Source organism: Rhopalosiphum maidis, chromosome 2 (genome assembly GCF_003676215.2).
Source record: "Rhopalosiphum maidis isolate BTI-1 chromosome 2, ASM367621v3, whole genome shotgun sequence".
In the NCBI taxonomy this organism is placed as follows: Eukaryota; Metazoa; Arthropoda; class Insecta; order Hemiptera; family Aphididae; genus Rhopalosiphum; species Rhopalosiphum maidis.
Window position 1 is genome coordinate 63,657,555 of NC_040878.1, and position 25,919 is coordinate 63,683,473.

Here is a 25,919-nt window from a genome sequence, read left to right on the forward strand (position 1 = left end):
TGTAAGTAACATTACTGTTCATTTTCCAATCATTTTATAAGTTGCATATTGCATAAGCTTGTGGTACATTTTACTTCCCCAAAAGATAATTTGCATTTAAACATAATTTATTGGAATTTAGAGAGTTCTCTATTAAAAATGATCAGAATTTGAAATAATATAAAGTATATGCGTTGGAAACTTAGTTCATTTTATATTAACGTAGATAGTTTATAATAAACTTTAATTGAAACTTTTTTTAAAAAAAAAATTAACTTTAATAATGTAAATAGAAAATAATTAATTCGATAAAATTCAATATGTGTATAAGTAATAATAATTACGGCAATTATCCAAAATAATACATTAACATTTTACAGGATATATATATTATTATAAACCATATGCTGTGTTTTGTTCTTTGACTCCGAAAATCGCAATAATGTTATGATTAATTGTATGTCAGACTCATACATTTTTTTCGAATGTATTAAATGGACATTATAAGTATTGATATATTTGTATATTTTAATGATCGTAATAAAAAAAATAATGGTTTTTATTACAATATATATTCTATATACATATACATTATAATACAGGTAAACCTATCATAATTATAATATACAATTATTTAATTTAATATTAAACTTTTAAGAAATATTAAAATGAAAAGGATTAATTGTAAGCTATTTTTTTTTTAATCGACGCTCATTTAATGTGTTACCTATAAAATATTATGATTGAATTTCAAAATGTATCATAAAATATAAATGAACAATCTCAAAATATATAGAATAATACTTCAGCGAACTCTTCATATTTCGACAGCAGATCCATTATTCTTATATTTTTACTTTCGTATAATATTCTTATTCTAAGTTTTTGTTAATTTAATGTAAAATTAATTAAAATGTAATAATCAAGCCGATTTTGGGGCTTTGCTATAGCTGGTTAGGCCTTTAATCACAGCGTTACCTAAACTAAAGTTTAGCTACTCAGACCAAATACATCTAAAACCGATTTCCCGGAAACTTGTGTCCCCGTGTCGGACTGTCAGGTTGTATTTAGCGTTTTCGGGAGTCAAGTGTATAGTATTACACGAAGAGTTTTAATCGTAGTTACATTTACCGGATAGCTGGATTTAAATGACCGGGCCAAAGTTGAGAACATACGGTGGAGCTTAGATGTTTAACAAATGAAGTCGATATTACTTTAATATAATACGTATTAAACTGTGATGTTGTTTTATTTTTAAGTTAATTTTGACAGCAGAAGCGTCGTGCGTAGTATTATGCGAACGCAATAAAATCGAAAATCTTTGAAAGGTGTGTGTTTTCTCGTTAGTTAATTATACTCATCCGACGATGTTTATTACTGCGGCCCAACGGGTGAACGTTCCGAAAATGTTACGACCCCAATAAAATCATTCGATGTGCACGACAGCAGTGAAGAGTCGTTTTGTGCGTATTTAACCGTATACATTCGCGTGTGCTGCTCGACAATTCAGACGAATTACGATTCGGATTCATTTGTTTGATTGAAAAAATAACGTGGCTTTATCGAACAAATCGAATGTTTATATACGTATAAAAAAAAGTAATAAACCGTGGACGACAATAATAGATCAGCGGATGTCAAACACCCGTAGTAAAACGATATTAGGCACAGTATAATTCCCCGTCGTACATGTAGTCGCCCGTGGCGTGTGAACTAAAGACGGTAATACTATTACAATGCGTAGACGGATCAGATGGACGAGCGTTTTGATGGAATGATAAAAACTAGCTAACCGGCCCACTGCGCCCCACCGTAAAAGCCTTAAATTCCGATAAAAAAAAAAAAAAAAGAAAAGAAAGAAACTTCCGTCGTATAAACTTCGAACTGGCTCAATTACTACGATAGATACTGTTATTATATTATATATATGTGTGTGTGTGTGTGTGTGTGTGTGTATGGTATATAGTTGGTACCAAAACAAAAAAACTCGAAGGAAAATGATTCTACGTTAAAATGAGTATTCTACAACACATTTTAGCTGCGTGTTCAAAAGATATTCGACGAGAACTTTTAACATCTACAAGTTTTTCAGATGTATTGTTTTGACGTGTGTTGGCTATAATTGTTCCCCAGAAATTTACGTGTTTCTAAATCATGCAATATTGTACCTATTATGTGAAAGGTTTTTTCTTCCCGATTAAACTTGTAAAACGTGTTTAAAACTCGGTGTCTAATCAATTTAAATATTCGTCAACCATATGATAATATAGATAAATAAATATAAATATCTTGTTTTAAATATATGTATATTTTAATCGAAATATTTTAATAGAATATTAATAGAGTTGTATAGGTAGTTCCATTTCGAAAACACGAAAAATAAAAAAATAACAATAAATCATTCGTGTATTAAACACATGTTTAGTGAAATTACTATTAAAATATATTGTGCACCATAGTACATTATGTTTGTTAAATTACCTGTGATAACTCCGTGTAATATAATATCGGCTTATTGTATCATAATAAGCCGTATAAAAAGTAAATATTACATGGGTTGAATATTATTAGCCGACCATAGTCCTTTAAATTGTTAGGGTTAAGACTTATGAGCAACACCATCAACTTCACTGTTAAATTGTGACATTAGACAATTGTATTAATTTAAATTGAAAATGTTTATGATTAATTTCAGTTAGTATAATATTATTAATCTATATCTATATGTATGATACAGAATAAAAAGTTTTTGACTATCTTAATGAGATGATTATAGATATATAATGATACTAACAGGTGTGTATACAACAATTTTGCCTAAATATTAAACAAATGCTATGTAAAATAATAAAAAAAAAAACACGATAAACTAATAGACGTATTAAGGATTAATAAATTTAACTAATGGGATCGTGTAGTGGGCGGCCGTGTTTAAAATTTCGTAGTGAGCGTGTTAAACTGAGTATTGACTTATGAACAAATTTTTATAGGACGTTTATGTAATATTCAATTCTGTTTATATGAAGGTTTTTATGTCTTTACATATATTTTATATTTTCATAAATGTGTATTTTCCAAACCACGGAGCATATTGTGTAATAATTCTTAAAACTTTATTTTGAAATATTTGAATTTTTTTTAAATGTATAGACGAACATAACCCTAGATTGAACATGCATGATTAATAAACTCTAGTTGAAGCTGTTTATATATTAGGATTGACATTTTTTTATAGACTGATGATTTTTTGTTTATTATCGGATTTAACGTCATACTAGCTGTGATTTTATTGATAAGTGTGCCCACCGCGTCAGTATATCAACTAGTGTGACTCTGAGATACAAACAATAATTTAAACTTGAAAGAACAAATAGTTCAAAATTCTTAAATGTGTATACATTAATTATGGTATTAATCTATAGAATACAAATACAAGGTATTTTTTTTTTATGTTCTAATTTAGTTTAAAACGTGAAAATTGCGATGATCGTAATGAAGAATTCTACTAGTTTAAAATGAAATCGAATTTCTTTTCTATTGTTTTTATGGTATCCGCGTTATTTGAGTGACAGTTGGTTTAACACTCGATACATCGAACATGCGATTGCATCAGTTTCATATGGCTACCGTGTACAGTATAAACAATTGACAATAACAATGTTAAAACAAAATTTTAACAGCTTACCAGTGATCGGTGGTTAAAAACTACGTAAAAATAAAAATAGATGCGTTAAATCTGCAGTTGTTATTAATTTTTAAGCGTGAACTTAAACACATACTAATGACAGTATAATGACTTTTAATATGATATTCTGTGGACAATGCCATGTTAAACAGATATGTAAATGGTCATCTTTAAAACAATTAATTGTTTTATTATTTGTATAAGTTTAAAACCGTGATTCAAATTGTCAGACGTTACTACGTAGTACCTACGTACGAGTGTAAACTGTACACATATTATACGACACACACGATATTAATAATATTTATAGTAAAACGATTTCTAGATGCAGCAGGATTCTAACAGCTCTCGTGTATTTATATATTTTATACATATCATTTATGTGCCAGTTGGATATAGTTAACAGCGTACATTTTAACGATTTGAATAAATTTAAGTAATAATTATATAAGCTAAACATATGTATTTAAATAAAGGAAAGGTATGGAAATATTACCGGTTTAGCTTCTGCTAATGATCCGTGCAAATCGGGGTAAGCTATAAGCGCTCTGTTAAACATTTTAGTCACTAATAACGCAAAGAGATTAAGCCGATGGATTTCCCTCTATTTTTTCCCTCTTTAAAGTATCCCACCCATTTTTAAACTAATTTTTTTCCATAACATAAATGTTGTTTTTTTTTTTTTGCTCCTTGAAATTATATTGTACATAAATAATGATGCTAGAACGTCACGTTTTCACCAGTTAGATACGCAATAACAGGAAAAAAAAATAAAATTACTTGTGCGATCTTAATACTCTTTGGGTGGGCGTTTATGTCTTCCCGTATTTGATTTAGAAAACTTGAATTTTTTTTTTCAAGTTCTCGATGTTTGATATACTATTTTGTTCAAAACTTATATTTACGTCATCACCAATGTCAATATCAATATTACTTAGTTTTTTTTTTTTTTAATATATATTTTGTAATCTTTATTTGCGTAGAACAAATTATCAAATAAAATGTTTCATCAGATTTTTTTATATTTTTAAAGTCATGCACAGATTAAAGGAGGCAATGAAATTCTCAGTTTAAGGACACAAAATTGTATCTAATAGAATAACTAAAACTCTCATAAAAAAAATAAATTTAAAAACAAAGTATAATATACACACTAATTTATTTTGATTCGTTATGAAATAATCAATGTATTTAACGATATTTAAGTCATTGAAACGTAAAATAAATAAATATTTTCCAGCTGTAAATTAATTGATTATATATATATATATATATAGTTCTAAAATACAGCTACACGAAAACATTTAATTTACGTAATAATTATCAAATCAAATGTCAAAAGGTAACATTACTCTTAATAATTCGTGTGCAATTTAAATTTTGTCCTATAGGATTAAATTAGTATTATTGTATTGTCCTCTAGTGACTACTTAGTATTAAAATGATTAACTGCATTAAAATATTCAGTAAATTTGGTTTAATTTTTAAGGCGGCCAAAAATACTTAAGCCAGTATACCCGAAAGGTATTTATATTACCCCCTCATATTTTAGTTCACTGTCATATTCTCAAAAATAAAAAACATACATACACAATAATATATAATCTGAAAAAAAAATACGATAGCTGTGATTATCTAATATCTGATATTGCTTATTTAGATGTTATATTTTACCCATTTATTAATAATGACATTTACTTTTAATTTAATTTTTAGTTAATCAATAAATAAACTGATAATCTTTAGTAATAATATATAAATAATCTAAGTTACCATGAACAAGTATTACTTTTATATTTGTATTGTTACATAGTGTGATATAGCTTTATATATATTATATATTATCTAATAAATATCCCGTTTTTCGATTAGTTAAACTATTTATAAGGCAACTATATGTTATTCGCAGTTTACTGGCTTATGTACAAAGTAGGGTACATTTGTCAGTGAAAAATAATACATATCGTTATTTTTTGAAATATATTTCATACTCGCATTATTATATATTGTTAATGTACATGTCTCGAAAATATATTATGCTTATACCGTCGAACTACGCTGTATCCTTATCATTAGTCATATTTTTAATCTTTGAATACATAATATACATTCGGTATTATACAAAATTTCTCAAAATTTCATAATATAAGATACTTGATACATAAGATTAATCAATAAATACAAGAAAACTATTTTATCAGAAATAATAAATTAATTACACAAATAAATAGGTACTAAATTTATAATATAATCTGTTTTTACTCTTCTCAAATCATATATGAAATATTATATCCAATATCTATACACTACCGCCAGCTGTATAATGAAAATGTAACAATAGGTTTTAGACTGTGTGCTGAGCGAGGAACGTATTTTAATTTTATAAGCTTATATAAATAATAAAATTGATCAAGAAAACCATTTGGCCTAGATATTTTATTCTCATTGAAAATAAAATGCAACAAATAATTACGATCAAAAATTAATTTATATATCAAATTACTCGTGCATGGCTGCTGTTCAAATATTGTAATAATTATACATATTTTATGTTCATTAAAACTTTAATATTATTCACTTTGTCGAAGTCATAATACATATTAATTGTAACTATTAATACACAGTAATAATATTAATAATCCTCCGAATAATTTAGTTTACTCCTGTTAGTCTAAAGTACTGTTTATAAATAAATAGATACCAAAGTTATTGTTATATATTATATTTCACTTGAATTAACACAACACAGTAGATAGCTAAATGTGAAAAATCAGTCAATATTACATTACTATAGTGAATAATGTGACTATTTTGTATGTCACAACCCTCAGATTGGTTTAGTTTGCAAAAAACAAAATCCCCATAACTCTTGTGCGTTTATAATGTTCTGTTCACAAGCTGCTTGTACGTATTGTCTTCAGCATCTTTCATTATTTTACTGGAATATAACATGCACGTGTATAGGTTGTTCTTGATATTCCTCTCACACATTTCCTCTCAATCATGCCTTTTGTTATTAAGTTGTGAAGTTTACACCACTCTCACGCCGGTGTGAGTTATAGTATTCTTTTTAAAATATGATTTCTAGCAAAGTTATTTTCTCTATTACTATGTGTATTTAATACGCCATCGTTTGTATTTATATCTGTTCGTCTTTCATCTCCAATACCTTCTATGTTTTCAGTGTTTCTATAGTAGGTAGATATAATATATACTTTGATTATTGTTTTTTTATTATTATTATTATTATTCAATGACCGTATGGTTTTTCCATGAGTTAAACGATCACGTTTTCATTATGTTAATATTTTCTCCCTTTTACAGAAAAGTTCTCTTTTGATTATCATATTTTAATTTTGATACCACAGTTATTTTCATGCTAGTTACAATTTGTCAAACAAAACTGTCGAAAAAAAAAAATTTAAATGAAATGTTTAGTTGTTTTTAGTACTTATTATAATTGATTTAAATATATTATACACCTGTAAATAATTAAGCAATTAATTACAAGCTATAATAAACATTTTAAATTTTAATATTTATCATAAGAATAATAAACATTGTTTTAAATTAAGTATATATATAATTCAACAACAGTAAAACATAAACTTACGTAACAGCATGATGTTACACCGCATGCAGTCTTTTTATCTTCTGTATGCGTATTTTAATACTAGTATAATAGTACTTTTTATTTTTTTCCGAAAATAAGTTAAAACCTTTTTGAACTGTATTTATATTTCATGAGCATAGCTTGGTCAAGAGAAAGAATACAACATAACATAATAACTTAGGCCCCAGGTGGTTCAACCATTAAAGTTATAGCAAGGTTTGGCGAGATTTAAGTTTAACACGGGTGTTGGATTAGAAGATCAATCGTGACCAAGTTGGCTTACTTAATTTACATCGCACCTAACATATAAATCTAAAAGTTACCATGAATGGACATGGTTTAATTTAAATGATGAAGTTATGCAAAACTTAAAACAAAAACAAATACATAAACAGATCTAGGACTGAAAAGTTTTAGGATTATTTGTATTTGCTTGTCAGTGCATATACAATTTATAGCTACCAAGACCACATCATACTTACGTTTGATAAGAATTAAATTTAAAAACAATTTTTTTTTTAAATATTTAGTCGATACATTTTCAGTAGTGATTTTTTTTTTATGGTTTAATTGAACGTGTTTTTTATTAGAACGCCAATGAGTATTAAAAATTAGTAACTATACAAATATTATTAATATATATTATGCGTAGTATTTCTCGTTGAATGCATTTGACATCAAATACCTTTATTATTATACCTCCTGATAAATATATTTAAAAATAAATAGGTTTTATTTTCCTGTGTAATGGCAATAATAATTTGTGTTTTGATTATTCAAACTATTTGAATACATGTTTTAAAAATTTTATTTTTTGAATATTTCGTCAATAGTAATTTGAATACTTTGAATAACAAAATAACAATATTCTACTGAATAGTTTATACATAAATATTACATACCTGATAAATATTCCTGAACACTGATGTTATTTGTATGATATGTATGTACTCGTATTAACTATTATACCAATAACTATAAAATGTGATTTATATAATAATTTATGTACTACGCATATAAACTATAAATTAATTTATATGGATTCAATCCGATTCCTAAGCGTTCTTTTAGTTACTAGTTCTCTACTAACATTATTTTTGTTTTTGTTTATGATGATAATATTTTCATAGTTACATATAACAAAATAATATCTTTATGCTTTATATTATATTGTAATCCTTATAAGATAACATTTTAAAAAACAATATACTACACAAAATTCTTAATCTGAATAAAAATTAAAAATAAACAGTGTATAATAATTATTACATATTTTATTACCAGAAATTTAAATAACTTGTAATGAAATACTCAATACATGAGTATATAACTCATCTATAACTCATAGATATTACATCGAAAATAAAAAAAAATACATATTTTATACTCTGTGTAGTTAATTTTATTCAATATTTATGCAAATTTTATAATAATTTATATTTGAAATATTTTATCACTAAGTCTTTATTTATTTACATGCAAATTACTTTTTAGTCTCAAAAATATATTTCACTATTATAAGATATTCCACGATATTTCGATTTTTTTTTTTTTTTTTTTAGCTAAGTCTATTAAAACGCTCCATTACCCTGACGTCTGGTTCACCCTATAGTATGTATACAATATGCATAATGTATATTACCAGAAACTCGCAAAGTAGTTATTAAATTTTTGATAATATATCAAAATTTTATTATAGCTATATATATATATAGAGAGAGATATATATTAAAAAATGATTATTGATTTATATTTATTTTTCATCTAAAAACAGAATTTTTTAAGATTATTGTTGTAATTTGTTTTTATGAACACCTATAAAATTGTGCCCAACAATTTTGTTAGGAACGTTCGAAAATTCTTACTAACACCAATTATAAGTTGTATAAACAAAATAATATTCATGATGATTTATCTTGCTTTTTAATTTGAATATATATTATATAATACCTACACACTACTGGGGCATAATTTTGTTCTCGGAATAAATTGAAAATGCTTGTTAGAAATGTGTTTTACAGACGAATTAATGGATTCTAACCGTTAATCACCAGTCGACAAAGAATGTGAAATAAATCGCATTCAAATATATAGTTGGTCAAAACAGGAGTCAAAACTAGTTTTGACTGATTTTTTATTGAATATTATTTTCTAGTGTATATTTAATACTATTAAAACCATCATTTATATTCTAAAATCTAATACCTCAAAAATTAAAAAAGAAAGCTGAAACTATTGTTTATAGTGAATAATATATATATATTTTTGATTTTTTTGATTGGTTGTATGAAAATCAATTAACTACATTTTACTAATGAAACTATACACAAAACTATGGGTAATAGACGGCACTATCGTAATACTGAGTAGTAAAAGGTGTCGTATAATATTGATGTTATTAGGGTGCTGCTAAAATGCATACAAAACCATAATTTGATTCTGAGCGTGTTCTGAATTTAACATTCATTCACCTATACATACCGCGGATAATGTTATTTATAAAACATTCTGTTACAAAGCGCATTTCGTATAACAGTAAAGTCCTTAACAGTTATTATTATAAACAAGTTGCGTATGTGTACAGTTGATAAAAGTGAGCGAAATAAAGTTGGTGCGCGTTTTCGCCATTGACGCGCGAGTAGATTATTATAATGCAAAAACTTGAGCTTTCGCTGACGAATATGTCAGTGAATGGCACCGGTAGGAAGGATGTGTTATTTCAGCAAAGCCATTATAATATAATACAACGACGGAGTATATAATAGTAAAAGTAGTAGTAGAAGTAGGTGGTGTATAGTACAGCGCACTGAACTGGTATTGGTAGCGCGACCGGGTAAAACGTATTCACCTGGGGACGAGCGAGTTATTATTAAGCGATCTGACAATATGATAGCTACGAAAGTTCGCGGACGAGCCAAAGTCAAAACGCAGCAGTCGTATGGGCGAGCATACTAAATAGGAGGCCGGTAACCGGAGTCCCGATAAATCACACGAGCACACGCGCACTCGCACGCGTACCAATCACGTATATAGAAAATGGATAGGGATCAATGGTTAACGAAAGGAAATGAAACGTAAATGACCGAAACCTTCCGGCGAAAACTTTTAATACAAAAAGCTACTTTCTTTTAACGTTTTTCCGAAAACCCGTTCTTGGATCTTCTCCCAGTAGAATATGTGTTGTCAGATTTTTCGTTCCGAATGATTAAATGCGTTAAGCCAGCCGCCGCCGCCGCCCACCGCCCAACCAAAACCACTGACTAATAGTAATTTGGTGAAAAATAGTAACATACCTATACAATTTAAACGACACTTAAACGTATAAGCGCGTTGTACAATATGTGTGTGTCTGCATAGACACCTATGTTTTGGGCGTGAAATTCGAATTGAACTATGTACGTATAATATTACCCGCAAATTATCTGTACGACATGATGTGCAGTGGTGTGTACTCGTTTGAAGTTTATTCGCCCTCAAGAGGAAACAATACGCTATAGAAGTAATTTAAATAAACAAAAAACATAATCTCTACGTCTGTAAATTTGATTTATTTCAAGCCGGTTGATTCGCAAGTCGAAACACTAAACGTTTAAATATGTTTTCTCGCCGTCATTGCGATAAAAATAAATATCATATAATCGTGAGACTATTTATAATATTATAGTATTATACTTATACATCGTTATTTTGTATTCGTTCTCTATTGACCTGTTATGTGATTGTTGTGCATAAAAAATATATTACATAAAACAGTAATGCGTCGCGCGCGTTTAAGCAATTTTCCGCTAACAATATTGTTAGCTTTCATGATATGGGCCTTTCGTGATACTACTTGATACGAGAAAATTATTACGACCCAGTATATATGTAAATATTCTAAGGGAGGGGCAAACATACTACTTTATATGGGTAATAAAAACCGCATACTTTAACGGAGACACCAGCAATATACCGATTTGGCACGAAGCATTGTTATGCATTTTTGCCCTTAATATCCAATGTATTCATTATCCGTATAGAGATAAGACGGCCAACTTAGTCAGTTGTGAAGTGATGAATAACGATTACCCACTTTCTGAAAACTAAGTCTAAAATGCTTACGAGAGTTTTATGCTATAACGGTGTCGCATCTATGATAACTTAACATATTAATAATAATGATAAAACTAGAATTAGCTATTAACTACTCGACTACGTATTATATTTTTGTTTTGTTTTGTTTTTTTTTTTCATCACAAATTAACGACCGTAAATCGGTTGAAAAAATAACATTTTATGCTTTCTTTCTTTGTTTTATAAATTAATGTTTCAATGTACTTAATATTGTATAATACGAAACATGGTTTATTAAAATAATTAGCTAAGCACTACATTACAACAGATTACGGTATACACCGTTATTTATTTCGCATCGATTATCATAATTTTGCTATTTTTCATTTTCATTGAATTTCCTTCATATTAAAGCACAGAAATATAACGACTTCGACGTTTATATATAATAACGAAACAACCAGGCATAACAACAGTTATAGACACACATTATACTATTATTATACAGATATAATATCATACGCGACACATCGTTTCCTATGTTTAAATAAAAGCAAAGTTTGACTTAAACGAACAAACTGTAATACTCCGGACAAAGTACCAATTCAGATTACTATTTGTTATTGTGAAAATATTGTTGTCGGGAGGTCATTTTATGCACCGTTACACTCGTTAAGCGATTACTCGCCGTTCGTGCGCATGGTTAGACAATATAAGAGATAAATTCATACGTCCGTACATAAACGAAGAGCGAATAAAATCATCCGAACTTTTGTTAGACTTAAACATTAGTATTTCAATTTTAATGGATTATTTACATAATCGCTCAGTGTTGGCGAATCAATGGGTGGGCATTTTAAACATCTGAAAACATCGCCGGAACGAGAACCACGATTATTTAAATTTCACTGGACTCTGGAATCTGTCGCTTTTGATTTAAAACCGCTATAAAAAGACACAACTGCCATCGTAAAATTATTTAATGCTAAAAATATCGTATCGATTGCGTTTAATTAAATCCTATTCCATATAATATTTACGCGTTGTAAACATATATAGAGATGTACAATATGTAATATGTATAGTTGTAGATTCGCGGTATCTAATTGTGCGCTGATCTAAACACATTCGCATCCAAAAGCTTATGAAAGATAAAAAGATTTGTTTATATTATTCTACAGCCACACATACCTATATTACGGTACAGCGAGATTCGATTCTTAAGTCAAACAGTCGTCAACTCTACGCGTTTAACATGTGTTAAAAACGGTATGGGGTCCATAGACTCCTATATTTTGCAGGTGTTAAGCACATTAAGATAAACACAAATGTTCGCGGATCAAAAGCCATTTTAACGTCATCGCGTAAACACATTATATAATTCTTAATCGATAAACATTCATCACGCGTGAAGAAATGCCTGGAAAAGATTTCGGACACGTTTCACACAATGTTTTTAATATCGTTATATGCTCGAGTGTATAATAATACACAGTAATACACAATAATAATAAAGCGTATAGGTTCGATTAGATTGTATATTATTAGAGTGCCACTATTTAAATTAATTTATCCTAGATTATTCAATGAGGTGATTTTATACAAATGTGATCAAATATACTTATAATAGGTTATATATGTATTAATTTGGTTTTTGATAGGATTTTTTTGTTTTGTTTGTTTTTGCAGTTTTTTATCTGTATGGTACAAATTATCTATGGCTATTAGTATAAAATTGATTACTGAATAAATGTATTATGCTTAATATTAAATATTATGTTGTTGATTATAATTATTAAGAAGCAGGAGTTATTACGTACTATACTTTGTTTATCTATATTCAAAAGGTAATAGATAATTATACGTTGTTATATGGTCTAGGCGGGTGCCAAATTTAAGAAATTCATCAATCTTTTAACAGCAATAAACAGTTATTGTTTTCTCTGTCCATCACCATTCTAACCTATAGACGCTACTTATTGGGTCTATATCGATTATTGGAGTGTGGCGTATCAGAAATAGAATTCAATGTAGAGTAATATAAATTTAAATCCCTAAACATTGGAACTGTCAATTGCTGAAATATTGTCTACTATTCAGAGGTGTCTGATATTGAAAGGGTTCAATTTGTAGACATTTTGTAGTTTCTTCCACCCCCCTCCCCAAAAAAAAAAAAAGTCCACTATTTAGAAATATCAAGATAATATATTCAAGATGATTAACTGATCAGATTCAAAATATAAATTATTAAACTCTCTAATCAAAAATTTCCTCCCCATTGAACTGCAAAATTTTTATTTATCATAATACAGAATACCTACTGGTAATTTTCTGGTTCGTGTATTGGCTAAACACAAATAAATATAATATCATGTGTCATAAAATGTTATTATATTTTCCACCATTTGAATATATTTGGTATTTGATAAATGTTCTTGTGCATTAAGTCTTAGCTTGAATATATTTCCAATTTAAAAGTAGATATTTACATTATTTGTTTTCGATTTATTTAATATATTCCTCGATGTTTTTGTAAAACGTTTATTTTTACAACACAATCTTGTGACACCACCCCAGGTACTATTAAAACAATTAAAATAATAATTATTATTATAATCATATAATAATATGTTATATCCATATCAAAGAAACCACTCTTCGTCACAATACTTCGCACAACCGCCACCGCGTGTCATCACCACCAAGCGTTATCAACCCATTTCCCCCATCGGGGGTGGGGGGGTCGGATAACAACGTCATGTACCGCGAGAACGATAAATTATCATAACTATAATAATAATAATATATAGTACATAAACGTACCACAGGTAATTATATAGCTAATCTCGATATAAACCTTCTCAGACGGCAGCGTATTATATGCGTTTCTCGCGCGCGAGAAGGGAAGAAAAGGACTATTATTAATACGGTAGAGACCACGTCGTATCGTTATACCCATTCAGTCACAATAAATTTGTCGCCGTATGCTGCTACTGTTGTACTGCGTAGGTATATATATAATAATAATAATAAAATAGTAATCCACGCCGAGACGTCGAGAGCTTACTCTCTATTCCTTCCTCGCACCACCAATACCACACCCATCACACCACGTCTAACCATCGTTGCTTCCGTCGGGATGATGATAAAATAATTGTCATAACGTACGTAATAATATTATATTATTATTATTATTATTATTGTTGTATTATTATATATGCCTATAATACATGTGTATAAACGACATGTTGTGTACCGGTAATAATAATTATAATAATAATTCCGAATACCTCACAAGTAGCCCGTGGCTATATCATAATAATATATTATATTATACCGAGTAGTAGTTCTCTTATCGCTAAACCATTATTCTCTCGGTAAATTGATGTGTTTTTGAAAACTTTTTAATGTTTAATAATAATTACAAGTCATTACAACGCAACATTTTTTCTCGTTATTATTTTTAAGTTTTTACAATTTAAATGAAAACTTACATTAATTATAATTTCCTATTACAAACCAATATAAGTATTCAATGTTTAGATTTATGGAATAGTGAACAAGCATTTTGAAGCGTATTATATCGTGTTATACTCCACGACTCTACTCATCTAAATTATGGATCAGAAGATTAATTAAGAAATGTATAACATTATTTTCATTTAAAAAAGTAACATACTTAAAAAATGATAACGATAAAAAATAGTAAAAAAAAAACTAAAAGTGTAGTTTCTTTGTTTTTTTTTTAGATTATAGTGCCGTAATAACTCCAGGAAAAAACATATCCGACAAATAACGACACACATAAATATATCCAAAAAATTACCGTTTTCTGATAAAAAAATAACCACCTCGTACACTTTTGTGTATTAAGAACGTTTTGAAATGACGAATACGTGTATACGTAAAAAATAATAAAATAATAAAATTATTATAATCTTCATTTTGTGTGGTTGTTCGTTGGTTTTAGTAGTAGACGTTTTTCATTTATCGGCCGGATTGAACTTGTGTGACGTACATTTTTCTAGGACTTCAATCGATAAGCTCGCTATACGGGGAAAATATATTTTAGCGTTAAATAACCACATACGAAAATAAAATACACATCCTAAAACGGCACAATAATTAAACAAATCGTCATATAACACTGCGACAAAATTGTCAGTGATCGGCACGAAATCTAAAATGACGAATTATTTTACTAGGAAACTATACATAATACATAACTGCATAGGTACATATAGAGGGAAATAGCACGAATACTAGTAAAATGGGTCGTACATAATAATATACGTCTGACCAACACGAACACCGCTACTACCGCCGTCGCTGAGGCTGAGGTTAACATCGAAATTTATTTTTAAACTTTGTGGGATCGCAAAGTGTATATCTGATCTTCTAGCTACCATAAGGATATCGTAGCTATCATGTTATTTCGTACACGTCGTATTCTATTGAACCGGGTGTCCACTTACATATGGTGGCAAAGTGCTTGCGTTTTATATTTTAGTCTTAAATAAAGGAGATACATATAAAACCGTATCCTTACACCTTTCTATTCAATTATAACCATTATTTACCTAGTAAATGTTTGAGGGTACGTAAATTAAACATATAATTATTATAATATCACCTGTAATAGTAACATTTTTAAAGGAACTGGATCAATAGACGCTCACTCCCACTTACTGTAACAGAGTAAATTGTTACTAGAAAAAAAAAATATTTAGAATATTGTGGTACCTAATAAAAGTCATTATAATCATTTGTAGTATGATATTTAATGCGTAATGTTAATAATAATAAAAAAAAATGTAACGGGAATACATTTTTTGATTTTACACTATATCATAAAAAAATCTACTAGACTCAACTCCCTTACATATTAAATTAAATGAATATATTTATCTGAAAAATAATTAATTATTATGTGTTTATGCAAATAAGCATTTTATATACATCATGATATTACTACTCCACCCAATCACATTCTAATTGAATATTAATTTAGCACGTTCATTTTACAACGGTTTTCATTTTTATAGGTCCAATACTCCAGCGTATGAAGCCAGATGGGAACAAGTACAACAAGAAGTTAATGCAACCGGTACTTATCAACTTACAGAAACTGAATTGGTATTTGGTGCCAAATTAGCGTGGAGGAATTCTGCCAGATGTATTGGACGAATACAATGGGCTAAACTGCAGGTCAGGTTCAAATTATTTCTACAACTATTAAACAGACACAAAGTTATATTTTACGTATACTCACGTTAAGATATTATAATATATAAAACTGGAATACTTCAAAAATATTATAAAAGCAATATCGTAAGGAATTTTTGACCATAATGCTTTAGAATACAGCTAGAACTTGAAAATGCAAATCTTTTTTCGGACTGCATGAAATATAGAAACGAAAGGAATAAAAACATTTACGAAACCCAACGGAAATCTTTTACGCAATATTAAATAGTATATATATTTTTTTTAATATGTACATAAATATATATATATATATTTTTAAATATACCTATAAATTATATATGAAATTGTACAACCATCCTCCTATGTCTTCCCTTTACGCGTCCTTATTCTTTACAGAGTAACATATATTTTGAAAATGGTTGTATATCTGCCAAATAAGAGTAAATGTTCGTGAAAAATAAAAAATATGAATGAAAACATTTTTTAAATTATAACTTTATGGCTACGCACGAATCATTTTTAACCCATTCTGCTGAACACGCATCAATGGTTCTAAGCGCCTATTCAATCAAAACTATAATCGTTTTCTTTTACTAAGTTATCTATACAATATGATTTTGAACTCAAACCTATTGAGTATTCGCGATGGATTGAGAAGAAAACATTTGAACATACCAATGATAAGTGGGTTGTCGGTGGTTATCACGAAAAAATCGTACATAATCCTATTCTGGTTTGTTGAAAATGAATTGAACTATATGAAGGTTGAAGATACATTTCGTACCGTACTATATGATAAAAATGAATAACATTGTACAATGTCTTCAAATGAATCGCTTATAATTTAATAGTATTATTTATACATTTATTGTATATAAAAAAATTTTATCGAATTATAAAACTACGAATTTTAAAAATATTATACCATAATATATTGGTTAATATATTTTGAAGAAAGCCCAATAAAATATATAGATATTTCATTTTAAAAATAATTTTCATTTTATTTGTTGAAATATTATTTAATTAACTATTTAAAACTTACATAATATACCTACTTATTTTATTATATTATATTTTATATATTAAAAAATATTTCGTTTTATCATTAAATGTGGTTTAAATTTTCCTGGTCGAGACACCATAAATCGTTACATCGCGCCCTCTTAATTATTTTTCTGAAATTATTTTCAAAAATATCTATTTACATCTTTTTTCACAATTATTGTTTATTTTTCAGATGTTTGATTGTAGATCAGTGACTACGACTAGCAACATGTTTGAAGCTATTTGCAACCACATAAAGTACAGCACAAACAAGGGTAACATAAGGTTGGTAACCAAAATAAACATTATTCACAATACACGGTACAAGTCTAACATATCTTAAAACACAAATCATTCATCCATGGCCACTATAAAATACCTATTTATTTATGTATATTAGCATATTAAACAAAATTCTGGAACCGAAACCTCTCAATTTATTCTTCTCCAAACCCTTATTATGCGTATACCGATGTTATTGTTGTTCTTGTTCTTGTTGGTGGTGATAGTGGTGGTGGTGGAGGTGGTGGTAGGAATGCTGGAGGTAGTAGTTGAGGTGATGGCGCTAGCGGTGAAGGTAGTTGAAGCGGTGGTGCTGGTGGTAGTGGCGGTGGCGTTATATAAATAGTATTGTCGAGTAGCCCGATTTCAGTGTGCGTTTAATAATTTAATTTGCATACGCAAACCAGCGTGCGATACTTCTCCACTTCATCTAATACAGACAGAATTAAATTCTATAAGTTTGATTAAACTGTCAGCTATTGATTGGATGTACCACATGAACCCGTTCTTGTCACCTTTATTCTTGTAAATTTTGTTATAACAAACACATTTGCATATACCGGAGAATACATCACATCTTAAATCCAAAACAGATATTTCACGTCATATTCTAACTAGTATTTTATGTGATTATCGTGTTTGTAAATGAAATACAAGTCATAAATATGATCCGAAAATATTAAACTAAAAAATTAAACTCTTCGATTATTTTATACTTTTTATTTATTTTTTATACCTAAATAAATTATATAAATATACCTTATAAGTAATATAAGTAATAACTTACTGATAGATAATACATACGAAAATTAAATAATCAATTAACTATACTATATTTAAAATATTTAACTCGTATATGTTGAGTACTGAGAATATTTCTTTGTTCATATTAAAAATATGTAAAAATATAACTACATAATATAATTTAATAAAATATCGATTACAGATACCAAAATATTCCATTATAACCGATAAATACTAATTTTTTTTATAGAATTAAACACAATCGTAGGCTATTGCACACAAATCATAATTTAATTTCTAAAAATGAACGATCATTATAACGTGTACGCGAATTACATAAAATAACATTTCGTATGCAGTACCATTACTATAAAAATCGATATTCTATAATACTAAGAACAAATCTATAGATAAAAGTCTACGTCCTACGTGTGAATGTTTATCATTTTTTTTTAACTGTGTTTTAGTTATTCTACAGCTATATAATACAATACATAAAAAAAAATTGGTTTTGTTATAAACTGACATAGTTATAACTTATAACAAAAAACAAAAATTAAGTGTCATTTATCTTTTAACTTCAAATTTACTACTTAAATGAATATTTCATGAGGTTTTCCTCTATGATCTTATTCGTATACTCAACACTTACAATAATATTTTTTTCTAGTGTCTTTCGTAACATATTGTCACTTATATACAATAAAGAAAATATGAATACATTTAATAATGAACGTTTTTATTTTGTAAAACGTATGTTTTTTTTTCAATTTATAGCAATTTGAGATTTATTTAACTAATATGATTAAAATAAGATTGCAGTGATCACATGAAGGTGGCTCATTTTTTAATTTTAAATAGTTTTAACACACTTGTCAGTCACAGTCTGTGATCGTTGTCATATTTGACACAACGCAGGATTTAACGACAATATTAGGTACGCTGGATATGGCAGATATTACGTCATCGATTACACCGAGGATACCGTGAAGTTTTTTTAACTTGACTATTGACCTCACAATTGTTGATATTTTCAAATATTTCCAAATGGTAAACTGTTCACTTGAGCCCGCATTAAACAACAAAAGAGTTTTCATTTTTTTTTTTTTTTTTGTAGAGTAGAATATTTATTATGGTATCATTAGTGTATAAAATATTAATATGTACTAATTAATATTAACTATCACTATACGTAGGCTTAGTTAAATATTATAAAACCAATTTCAAATAGTAGCTATTTATTCTGCTTCATCAATAATTATTATCATAAGCATAAAATCATGCAATTACTGTGTATCAAAGTAGACAGATACTATCAACGGCCAATTTCCAACCGAATAATTCATAACCAATACAATTATTTGACTTAGTAGAAATACAATTAATAGCAAGGTGTTATTTAAAAGTTTTATCAACTGCGAATGCATTAAATGCGATTTAATTTCCTGCGTCACCTAATATCGCTTGTACTTATTCCAGCATACTATATTATATATATATATATGCATATAAATAAGACGAACTCGAAGTTAGAAGTAAAACGGAAAGGATTTTGCATATAGGAATACCAATGAACTTAAAAACTTTCTTATTAAGACAGTTTTACTAGTAAACTTTACATTTTACGCAATTATTTTAAACAAAATGTGCGTATCCAAAATTAACATTTTCCCCATTATTGTCAATCTTAAAATCTAATATATTAAAATTAAACATGTAAAAACTTCAAACTCATTAAATTGATACAATCTACATTCAATGTACAAACTATTCTTCATTTTCTACTAGAATATTTCTCATAATATTACTGTCACAAAACATGTTAAAGGTCAACGACGTTTTACATTAAAAAAAAAATTATTCGATAATAACTCACCTATACGCAAAAAAACATCTTTCTCTCGTAATGAATGCAATAAAAACCCAATCGACTATTGTTCATTTTTAAGCTCACGAAAGATTATTCAAATTAGTTTTGACTTCATATGTATATACTTAAATACTAAATTCTATGATTTTCGTTACCTGGTTTGCTGGTTATAAAACATTTTTCAATTCTTCAGATAACAATCTTTGGAAAAAAAAAACATTTAACTAGGTAGTTAAAAAAATATAAATACTTTTTTTTCTATACAAACACAGCGTTGTACCGTTTTAGATTTGTGGTTTTACAAGACTATATTAAAATGTTACAAAGATGAATTGAAAAGTTTCAACAGTCACTTACAATTTACAAAGTTTTGAAAGGATAAGTCTATAAGTTTCTCTCTTGTAAAAAACATAGTAGTTAATATGGTTGAAAGAGCTTGTCACATTTTTTGTTAGCCAACGGAACGATTCTGTTTACACTAAATACTTGTTAATTTAATTTTGTTGGTTATAACTTAAAAAACTATAAAAACATGTTTATATTTTTAAGGGAACATAATTTATTATGTAGTGATCAATTCATTATGAACCAAGTTTAATCAGTTTTTAAGTTGAATGTTTACGTAACACTTTGTTTAAACACAAAATGTTTTATTATAATACACTTTGTTACTACTGTTAAGTTTTCTTATTTTGGTATTTGTTTTATTATTATTCATCTCGCTATTCGATAATACACCTGAAATTCACAGTTCTTAATTTTTTTAGGAACAATTATTGATAATACTATTTTGCTTTTTCAATGGAATATGAATACTTATTGTATAAAATAAATTTCAAACAATTTATATTATTTTGTTTCTTTACATTTAAAAGTGATTATTGCTACACTTTAATTGCATACAATTATATACCATATAATAATTTGAATTTTATAGACTTCATTAAAAAAAAAAAAAAAAAAAAAAAAATACATAAATATTTCTTACGAATATTATTAAATTATTTATTAGGGCTTGTAGCAAATAGTGACATTTTTTAATGACCATAATTCATTTATGTAAAATTTAAACTAAAAGCTATTATTAAATTAATACAATAAATTCATAGAGTTTAACTATGGAAAACAAAATAAATTGTGTTTACCTGGAACTTATTAAGGTACTTGTCGGTTATCGCGACTACCTAGCGAGACGGTTAGAATGGTGGCTATTATTAGCATTTGTGTAGGGATTTTTTTTTGATAGGTAACTTAAATTAAAAAAATAAAATAAAAAACTAAAATTTGTGAGTTGTCTCATTAAAACGTACAATAATTTGAATAGTTTTACAACGTGTATTCTTCATTACTAAAATAACTAAGCATTAACTATCCAACTAGATATAACTATAGTTTCTTGTTATTGCAATCTAAATCTTTTTGTTATTGTTGTATATTTTCCACAATTTATCGATAATTTATGGATTAAAAAAAAGTATTGGTAAAAATTTAATTTCTTGATTAAAATATTAATACATAAATAAATCGATATTTAGTTATTATTATGATCGAATAAAAACAAATTTTATTTATTAAATAAGAGATGAATAAAAGTTAGAATGATGACTATAAGATTATTATTATAAGACGAGGTTCTTAGTGTCAACAAAATATATTAAATATAATGATATACACATATCTAACTTTATAAAATAAAATAAATACCTAATCTATTTTGATATTATCATTATCATAGTTTTTTTCACGAAAATATATGCTTATATTACTATGTACATGTCCATATATTTACTTCTTATAGAAATATATATGGCACGTCATATTATCTAAAAAAAAAAGTTATAATGTGGACTAAAAAATTTAATATGTGCACATAGTGATTATTGCAATATTATCAAATAATTAATGATGAATATCATATTTGTACTTTATCTTATATATTTAATTTGTATAAAACTTATATTTTAAATACTTTTTCAATAATTATTTTAACATAATGTAGTTATTATTATTATTATTACTAAGTTTTTTGGCTTGACTAAAAATTAATTAAGCCATTAAGAGATATTCATCAAAAAGAGGAATCGTTCATTTTTATACTTGACCGAACAGGGAAAGTTACAATTTTGATCGGAATAAAGGTCATGTCCATTTTAAAATATATTTGTTATTACGTATGTCAATAAAATAATCTTAAACATCATACTTTATAATCAAATATTTATATTTTTAGATCAGCTATAACTGTATTTCAACAAAGGACCGATGGTCGGCACGATTTTCGTGTGTGGAACTCGCAACTGATTTCTTACGCTGGATACAAGCAACCAGACGGAACAATCATTGGCGACCCGATGAACGTAGAATTCACTGACGTAATATTGTTATATTATATTATATATATATAAAAAAAAAAAATTAATAAGTACACACTTGATGTCTGCTGCTCGTAAAAAATACATTTCTAAATTCAGATTCTGAAACTTCTTAACGATATAAAATGATTTGTATTGTGAAAATAATATGACAAAAATGGTAACGTTGAATAATTTGACCGAACAATAAATTCCAACAATATTATATTGATTCCTCCGATGTTGAATCAACTCCGCTGTCTATTGATTTTGCCAAGCTTTAAATTTAATATAATATACAAATATTTAAAAAAAATATTAAATATTATAAGTGCGTTGGTGGTTATTCCTTGTGTAACGTTAAAAATCGTTACTCTAAATTGTATACATATAAATTGTTTTATCTAAATTATACATTATATTAATATATAATTGGCTAAATTTTGGTGAACCATAAAATTAAACAGTTTTTTATACAACTCATCATTAGACTAATGACTGCGTTTTACCATCTTTATAAATTTAAAACTAAGTTAAATCGATAGTTAGGTAATATAAACAGTAGACGGTGGATTTAATAGTGAGCGGAGTCGATGTGTATAATTTTTTAAAACGGGATATTTTGGAGAAATATAATCCACGTAAAAATTACTAATTAAATAAATTTCATACTACAGTCATATTTTGGGTAAATTATGTTACTTACAGTATGTTGTTTATTGGTTTATTAGTTATTATATATTTTAGTGTTGTAGTATAATTAGGGTTCTAAATTTGAAATATTTCAATGAAATATTGAAAAATATTATTTTTTATTTTTTTAAATGTGTTCGGTTATAGTTGATTAAAAATAATATATTTATTATATACAGAAAATATTGATAGTAAATATGCAAAAATATGCACTATAAATTTTTGATATTTATCACTTGTATTATTAATTGGATCTTTATTGGTTATGATTATTATTATTATTTATTATACATATTTTCTTTGTTTCACACAATAAACCAAGTTTTGAAAATTTTCACTTGCAAGTTGACGTGATTATAAACTTTAAGATATAATAACTTATATTTTATTTTTCATTGCAATGAAATATTTCAAGAAAATAAATTTCGTGAAATTTTAAATCTATGTATAATACATATTATACACATAGTATATATGTTATTTTTATAACTTATTTTTCAATATACTTTGAATTAGGTCTTAATATTTATGATATACATATATATCGTTTATAAATTTGTCAAAAATTATAGAAGCTAAATAGTAATTGACTATACTTCCACAATTGTTCAAAAATCTGTTATTTCGTTTGAATTGAAACTGAACTTGACATATAATATAACCAATAACATTAAAGTTTTAATTGAAACTTAAATAATATACCACAAAAAAAAAATCATTCAATAAAACAAATAAAACTTAATTAAAATAAAATTTTATTTATAAAATAGTAAATATAGCAAACTGCACGCAACAAAACGGACTTCACACTAACTCAAATAATTATATACATATATTAGTATACCATTTATATTGATGTCTAGAATAATAAATTATTATACTGCCCATAACTTATTAATAAAACATTTATTGTATTAAGCATGATTACATGAATTATATTATTTGTTAGTTTTAGTTAATGATTGAAAACTCATCATAATATGATTATGTCAGTACAAAGTTTCTCATAGCCACATACATTTATTTGTATTATTATTATAACATGTAATTCACAAAAAACAAATTCATTAAAAACAAAATCTATATTGATCCGTGTCAATTCAACTATTTATAATATTTTTTGTACGTATAATATTATATAGTACTAACGTTGTATTTAATAATTAAATGTTTCGGTAATTCACGTGCATTACACGGAATGTGTGGTAGGTCACGTGGAGTAGATACTCGGAATTTGCGGTAGGTCATATATTTTACCCGAAATATGCTGGTACGTCAAATGCCCAATCACTAAAATATAATGTACTGGACGTAATTAAATCAACGAAGTGTCGTGGTTTTCAGGTGTGTACAAAACTAGGTTGGCGCGGAAAGGGCACAAGATGGGATTTACTCCCTTTGGTGTTATCAGCAAACGGACACGATCCAGATTATTTCGATTTACCGAGGGAACTAGTTTTGGAAGTTTCGCTCATTCATCCATCGTGAGTACAAATAGTTATACACGCTATTATTAACACATTAATAAATTAAAGTTAAAATTAATACAATTCATCAATAGTTTAGTATAAGACATATATTTATATTTGTTATTGATTACTATACGTAATACTTCTAAAAAAATGTCCATTATATTTTAATACATTGTCTAATTAATGTTATGCGCATACTTATTTACAATTATATAATCACTACCTATACGGTTTTTCATACATAAGCTTTAAACAATTAAAATGCTATATTATAGTATTATACTAATATAGTTTCTCATGAAAAATACATTAATATCAAACAATCACTTTGAAAATGTTGGTATACTTAAATACACATATTATAGAAAACGCGAAACTATAAATTTAAATGTTTTTTTATGTACATTTTATATCAAGGATATAATTGCAATTGGCAATATTTTTATACCCATAATTTGATTTTTCGAACACGAATTACGTATCCAAATATTTAAGCTGATAATTTTCACTTAGTTCACTTTGTAAATATTTGTTTTGTGTTTTTGTAAATATTTTTTGATACATAAATATTTGCTTGTTAATTTCAACAGTCCATGAATACAATATAACTAAGCCACGCGAACAAAAACGATACATACAAATCTTATGAAAATTGTTTACTATGTATAATTGGCAATTATACGTGTATAGTATTTCTAGGATTCTTATACTTGAATTTTCATTAGATTATATTATATTCAAACCAGTAACACAGTTTATAAATTTATGAATGTTATGACACATGGCGTCGTAATAAACATATATAAAAGCTATTAAAATATGTATACACAACACATATTTGTGAGCTATGAGTTCCGTTTAATGTAAATGACGTAAAATGTAGTGTTAAAAGGGAGTAGAGATTAAAAACATTTTATTTTTC

At 27.1% G+C, this 25,919-nt stretch overlaps 1 protein-coding gene across 2 annotated transcripts in view; it reads left to right on the forward strand.

The window, feature by feature from the left end:
• The window catches only part of LOC113551041 (nitric oxide synthase, salivary gland), a 78,975-nt gene that overhangs the window by 38,525 nt on the left and 14,531 nt on the right, over positions 1-25,919 (forward strand). For both annotated transcript variants that reach the window (XM_026953049.1, XM_026953050.1), the window contains exons 4-7: positions 16,376-16,538; positions 17,779-17,870; positions 22,712-22,853; positions 24,870-25,009. In XM_026953049.1, coding sequence (XP_026808850.1) covers positions 16,376-16,538; positions 17,779-17,870; positions 22,712-22,853; positions 24,870-25,009 — 537 coding nt within the window. The remainder of the gene's footprint in view (positions 1-16,375; positions 16,539-17,778; positions 17,871-22,711; positions 22,854-24,869; positions 25,010-25,919) is intronic.